This window comes from Podospora pseudoanserina, chromosome 2, assembly GCF_035222485.1.
Source record: "Podospora pseudoanserina strain CBS 124.78 chromosome 2, whole genome shotgun sequence".
Classification (NCBI taxonomy): domain Eukaryota; kingdom Fungi; phylum Ascomycota; class Sordariomycetes; order Sordariales; family Podosporaceae; genus Podospora; species Podospora pseudoanserina.
Genome location: NC_085921.1, coordinates 3,434,374 through 3,440,542, shown reverse-complemented (window position 1 = coordinate 3,440,542; position 6,169 = coordinate 3,434,374). Strand labels below are relative to the sequence as shown.

At 55.4% G+C, this 6,169-nt stretch overlaps 2 protein-coding genes across 2 annotated transcripts; both read right to left on the bottom strand.

The window, feature by feature from the left end:
* Window positions 1-470: 470 nt before the first annotated feature.
* QC764_209090 (uncharacterized protein) lies at window positions 471-3,445 on the bottom strand (the record flags this gene model as incomplete). Its single annotated transcript, XM_062944615.1, has 2 exons — window positions 471-2,247; window positions 2,322-3,445. 2 exons carry the CDS (start codon window positions 3,443-3,445, stop codon window positions 471-473), a joined length of 2,901 nt encoding a protein of 966 aa, XP_062803466.1.
* Window positions 3,446-5,097: 1,652 nt separating this feature from the next.
* Window positions 5,098-5,473, bottom strand: QC764_0040490 (uncharacterized protein; the record flags this gene model as incomplete). Its single annotated transcript, XM_062940287.1, has 2 exons — window positions 5,098-5,220; window positions 5,297-5,473. 2 exons carry the CDS (start codon window positions 5,471-5,473, stop codon window positions 5,098-5,100), a joined length of 300 nt encoding a protein of 99 aa, XP_062803465.1.
* Between the last annotated feature and the right edge of the window lie 696 nt (window positions 5,474-6,169).

Below are 6,169 nucleotides of genomic sequence, written 5' to 3'. Positions count from 1 at the left end.
TCTCCATCAAGATATGCAGCTAGGTGGGTAGGTGAGGTAGTAGGTAGTAGGTGTGTGTTGTAAATAACAAAACGGGTAATAAAAAAAAGACACAAAAATAGGGTATAAGCTTGTGTGTCTGTAAGAGAGAGAAGGGGGAAAAAAGGCAACAAGAAATATAGACAATAAGAAAGAAAAAGAAAAAAGGACAAATCTTCCTCCTCCCTCCTTCCATCCCTTCCATCCCTTCGATCCCTTCCATCCCTTTTTGAAATTCCAAAACCCATAAAGCCAAAAAACTCCGTTGCAATGATAAATCGTGCATGCATGCTAAACAAAAAAACAAACCAAAAAATAAAAATAAAAATGGCCCATGCGAAAACCCGCTAGGTATACAAAGTGTAGAAAAAAGAAGAGCGGAAAAAAAAAGGAAAATGGAAAAAGTCGCCCCCCAAACCATGTCAATCAACATGGCCGTCTCATATCCAACATCATTTTCCCATCACAACACCCGAGTAAACAAGATCCATCTCCTTGGGGAATCTCCTGTCCATCCCGTCAGGCATCCGCCACCGCATCACCACCACGCCTTCTTCCGTCTCAGATTCAAACACCCTCGTGCCTTGAACCTCGACGCCTTCCCGTCCCACTCGGCCAAGCTTGCCCATCCAGTCGCCCAGATCGATCAGTCTTTCCAGCCGGTGATCCATCGTCATGCAGTGAACCTTGGCATCCTCCCAGCTTGTCCCAAGCACCTCCAGCACGCTTCTCGCCACGGCAAATCTGTCGACTAACCCCGGCAGCTCGGATCCACAGCCGGTTGATGAAAGAACGTCCATCGCTTCGAGGATTCCGGTACTGATGAACGGGGGCGGGGTGATGACTTGTGCCTGCGCCACTGCCACTGCCACCTCGAGGAGTTTGGCAGCATGTTTCATAGAAACGCCGATAAAGTCATGGACTGTGGCGGGCTGTAAAGCTCGCAGGTGGACGTGCCGATGGAGCTTGATTCTCGTCAGGTGATGGACGGTGTGTAAAAGTATGAGCGGGCCCTGATCTTCAGGTGAGACCATCTCCAACCTCGCAGGCAGAAACTGGAGCCTTTTCGGCAGAGAAGACTCCCAAGCATCAAGGGTGGCGATAGTTCGACGGTGGAAATCACCAAACCCGGCATCGTAGAGCTCTCCCCGGCGCGAGGCTCTGTTGATAAATGTCATGACATCACCCCACATAGCTGTGATCTGAATCAGATAGGACATGATTCCAGCCCCGGCTGATTCGGATAGCGGACGCAGCATCGGGTCGAAATGGGGCGCTCGGTCGTCCAAGTTCGTAGTATCCGCTGCTGGGAGCCGGAGAAAGATGTCGTCCTTGTTGATGGTGACCGGTCGAGTTGCAAACGTCTCGGTAAGCCGCTCCATCAGGCAACATGACCAAAATGTCCGTCTCCGACACTCGGCATATTCTTGCCTCGTCAAACCCCAAGGGGTTACCCTCGAACCGTGTTCTCCCACATGGTCAAGTTCCACGTTCAACTGTAGCCACATCGCTGTAGAAATGGCCCTGCTCAGCATGTCATTCGCGTCGTTCTGTCTCGAGACAGCGAGGTAGTGCATGGCAAGGGCAAGTCTGGCTTGAACCAGCTGGAGCGACGGCTGCGAGCGTTCTGCGGCGTACCGAGCCACCTGGGCGTACTCGTGCGCAACGCTCCTCGAACCGGCCCGCGAGAGGACGGCACCGATGGCGAGGATGCTATACACGAGCATCAGGTCTTCTGGTGATTTTCTGTGAGCGCTGTTCTGAACCCATGTGTGGAAAGACGGTTTCGGAGGGAGGAAGCGAAGTGCTGCGCTCTCCGTGTGTACAAAGACGGAGGCAATGGTGCTAGTCACAGATTCAGGATCGGACACATACGGGTCTGTTTGCCACGCTCTGCACAAGATGTCCTCGTGGATACGAGGGAGCGTTTCTGACTGCCGCCATGGCAGGGATTGGCGGGAGGTGTCGGGCACTGGTCCCATCGGTGAGCGTACACTGGTCGCTGGGCTGTAGTGATCGTAGCCAATTCGAATACGCTTCGCAGGTGCAGAGGTGGGCATATCGGGGCTCGGGTGTCGGAGCGTCGTTCTGGGCGAGACAGAACCGCTCGAGTGGCTACCCGGTCGTGTGTAGTCGGTAGGGCCTCTGATCAAACCTCCAAGCCTCCGTGTATCCTCCGACTCGGCAGGAGGCGTGGACGGAGAGGAAGCGTTGTGACCACCTCGAGGACTAACCATAGTTTAGCATACGAAACAGGCCCCCATGCACAATAGCAGAAAAAGACAGCAGGCTTCTAGACTCACGCATTCTTGAACTTGCAAACACGGCCGAACTTTTCGCACTGGACACAGCGCGGGTAATCCGGATCGCACTTGATCTTCTTCTCACGGCAGGTGACGCAGGCGATAGCAAGCCTCTTCCGGGGCTTTCCAGCTTTGGTGACTCCCCAGTGGGCATTGACTTGCTCCCCGTCAATCACTGTCTTGCAATGACTCCCATCGTCGTAAAAGTAGCACATTCCTTCACCAGGCACCTCGGCAGCTCTGACGAACCGTGGCAGAAAGTGTGTCCCTGTCCAGATCTTGGGCCCCAGTCCATCCTTTGCAGGGGCCCCCTCAGATGGGGCGCTGCTGGTCGGAGTGGCAGGAAGAGTGTGCGATGGTGTCTGTGGTGTTAATTGCTCCCGATATTCCATGTGTCTTCCCTCATCGCGACTCGTCCCTGAAAGGTGAGCAGGGTATCTCTCTGCCGTCGGCCTGTAGGTCGTTTCTCCACGGCTGCCGAGCGAATACTCTTTGCTGGCCTCATGTTGCACCGACCATTGTCCTCCTGAAGTGTACTCGAGTCGGCTATCTGGTCTTGGTTGTTGTTCCTCTCGTGAATGAGGCGAAAGCGGTCCAGGGAAAACCCGGGACAAGGCCGGAATCTGGGGACGTTCCTGATACCTAGGGTCCAGTACACTTCGCGGTTGTGAAGCAGTGGATGTCGTCGCGGGTGGAAAGTACGATGACGAAGAGAATGGTCTGTCCAAGCTTGGAACTGAGCTAGGAGGTCGATCCAATGGTGAGGTGGCCGGATAGGAGCCAGGGCGCTCGGAAAGAGGAGAGTGAAAGGATCGAATCTGGGTTGGTGGCCCAAAGATGCTGCTCAAAGATGGAAGCTGTTGCCTTGGTGCGTTATGATCGGACCCCGTATCCCTGCGCTCTTCCGGGCCTTTGTTAGACGACGACGACAACGACGACATGTCGTTTGCCTTGACGGCCGGATCATAGTGTGACATGGGAGGGGAGAGAGGAGCAGGCGGGTTCCAGGTCCTCTCCTCGGACTGTCTTGAACTATAAGAGGCCGAGTCTGGTGTGAGCACCTCGGGTGGGGTGTTTGGGTTGGCCGCACGGAATCGAGGTTCGAGGCAGGATGCAATCCCCATTGAGAGATATGTCGAGGGTATGGGCCTTTGTGTAGTTGTATTCTATGACCGTGCCTATGTCCGTGTCATGTCACACTCTCTCAAGTTGGAGGCGTATGGAAGGGAGTGTATGTCCGAGCTGTGACACCCAATACAGTGTGTGTATGTGCGTGTGTGGTGAGGCAGGGTGTTGTAGATGGTGGTTTGTCGCAGCAGTAGGACAAAGAAGGGTCGAAGGGGGCCGGTAGCTAGATATTCACCGGATAAAGGTGTACAGGGGCGGCGCAGTCAACTCACGACCGCCTATTCAGATGGGCACGCCAAGCTCCAGCAGGAGGAGGGCACCGATCCCGGATAATTGAACGAACAATTACTGCGAGGCAGAGGAGGGTAGACCAGATAGGCCAGGTGCAGAAAGCAATGTACGAAAGACAGGGTTGTCGTGCGTCCAGGACAGTCTCGTTTCTCACTCTTTGTTGGCCTTGCTCCTGGTGTTGTTGTTGTCGGTCCAGGTCGACTCTTGTCTCCTGTTGCTGCAGCCGGGGAGGGAAGAGGGAGGGTAGGAGTGAACGGACGGGACGCTCGGGGGGCGGGCTGGTAGGGGGAGACCACCACTATTATGTGCAGCCAAACTAGACTCGATATTGTTTGTATGCAATCTAGTGCAGCGAGCAAGAAACCCAGACGGACGTTCTGTCGGCGGCACTCTAAAACTAGACGCCGCAGGATACACCGAGGTAAGGGTATGTGAACGGTGGACGGTGGACGGTGGACGAGGGCAAGTTGGAAGGTGCACAGCAAGGTGTGCTTGGGAAGAGTAGCAGAACCAGGGGCTAAGAAGAGAGAAAACAAGAAGATGGGACGGGCGCCCAGTGCTTTGTATGTTGATTGAGAGTACAAAAGTCATACGGAGCTTGGATGGGATTAGTGCAGCCCAGGTCAGCTCGCAGCTCGGGCCGGTGGATGATGTTTTTTGTTCAAAATGTCTCCAGGAAGCGCCCACACAGATACCCACCCTGGTGGGCCAGCCAGACCACTGGGGGGGGAGGACCCCGTCTCCAGCAAACCGCTAGCTCCAAGCCCATGGATTTCGGCAGTGCGGCATGGCGTTGCGCTCTCTCACTTCTCTCTCGTTCTGAGATTCTTGTTGCGAGATGAGCAGTGAGACAGCTACCCTGGAATATGCAACGGCGGCGCTCAAAAGGGAAATCAGATGGAATCCACGAAGCTCGACTGAGGGGAAACGACCGTCATCAGCGAGACACTTTTACATGGGGGCCCTTCCTCCTGCTGTGTGGCTCTCCCCGGTTGAGAGTGAGAGTGAAGGGGGGAGGGGTGGGTCGATGGTGGAGGATGCGGAGGGGCGTGTGAGGAGAAGGGGACGAGAACGGTTGTCTTGTGTTAGCCGGCATGGCAAGGGTGTCCCTCTGGCGCTGGGCGACGCCTGTGCTTGGCTTGGCTTGGCTCTGGTGGTGAGGCATCTCACCAGGCGGCGGCGAAGCGATGTGCGATGATGGATGGCTACCACGAGGCAAAAGAGGGTTCGGGAAGATAAGAAGGGAGGAGTGTGTGATGGACCGGGAGTGCCAGCAAGGGACAGGGACAGGGGCTCCAGGCCGCGCCCGCCGCTGATGGCAGTCGCCAAGAGTTGTCGACAGAGCAGGGGAATGGCCTCACCCAGATGTCTCCTCACAGCGGAGTTTCACTGTCTTGGCGTGGTCTTGGCTCGCCGGACGCTGGTGAAGCACCGAATGCGAGAGTTGGCGAGAGCTGGCGAGCATTGGGGAGAGTTGAGTCTGTAGGTCCAAAGTAGGTATTCAGCAGGAGAACCGTTGGAGACATTCATCAGGACGTACCCCGTACCCTACTTACCCCCCCTTTCAGCTTGGTCGGCCAGCCGTTCCGCGCGTTGTTCTGGAACTCGTTCTGCCACCGACGCGAGGGTACCACGCGGCGCAGGGCGACCCGCGACTGCGACGCTGTCTTGGGACGGCTCTCGAAGGAAGAGAGAAACACAGGCGAGTGACTTGCCTGAAGGAGAGAGGGCATGCCCAGCCAACGAGGGTTGCAGTGAGGTACCCGCTTCTGCTGTCTGTCGGCACCGCTGATGGGACATAAGCCTATAATAACAAAAAATACAAAAGGACAGAAAAAATGCGTGTCATTCGAATCGAGTAATTGGAATCGGATCTCGTAAAATCGGGAAACAAACGGGGCTCCGGGGCTCGCCCGTCCGATCTACGGCCCACGCCGGCACCGCACACACCAGGGCACCAGCACAGTCCAAGTGCTTGTCTTGTCTTCGCGGGCTTTTGTCGTTGGCGATGCGATGCGATGCCGCAATGAGCAGGAGGTGGACGTGGAGACTGCTGGGAAATTTAGGCGGGGCTCGCTCGGCAGGTGGGTGCGTTGTGGGCCAGGGCACTGACAACACGGGAAACTGCAAACTGGCAATTCCATCGGCATGATGAATTGCTCCTTCCTCTTTGTTGACTCTGCAGTAGGCTTCTATATTGATGAATCTCTCCTTCCTTCCTGTCTGTCTCTTCCAAGCTCTCGTTACCAGAAACTAGAAACCTCGCAAACTTCTATTTAATTAAGCTAGCTACCACCCGCCTCCTGTGTATCAACAAGCGAGAGACCGCAACAATTACTGTTCAGATACAAGATCCTAGCGTTTTTGGCTCAACAGCCGGACGTCAGATCCATGCCGTCTCCATTGCCCGCCGTCCCGTGTGAGGATCC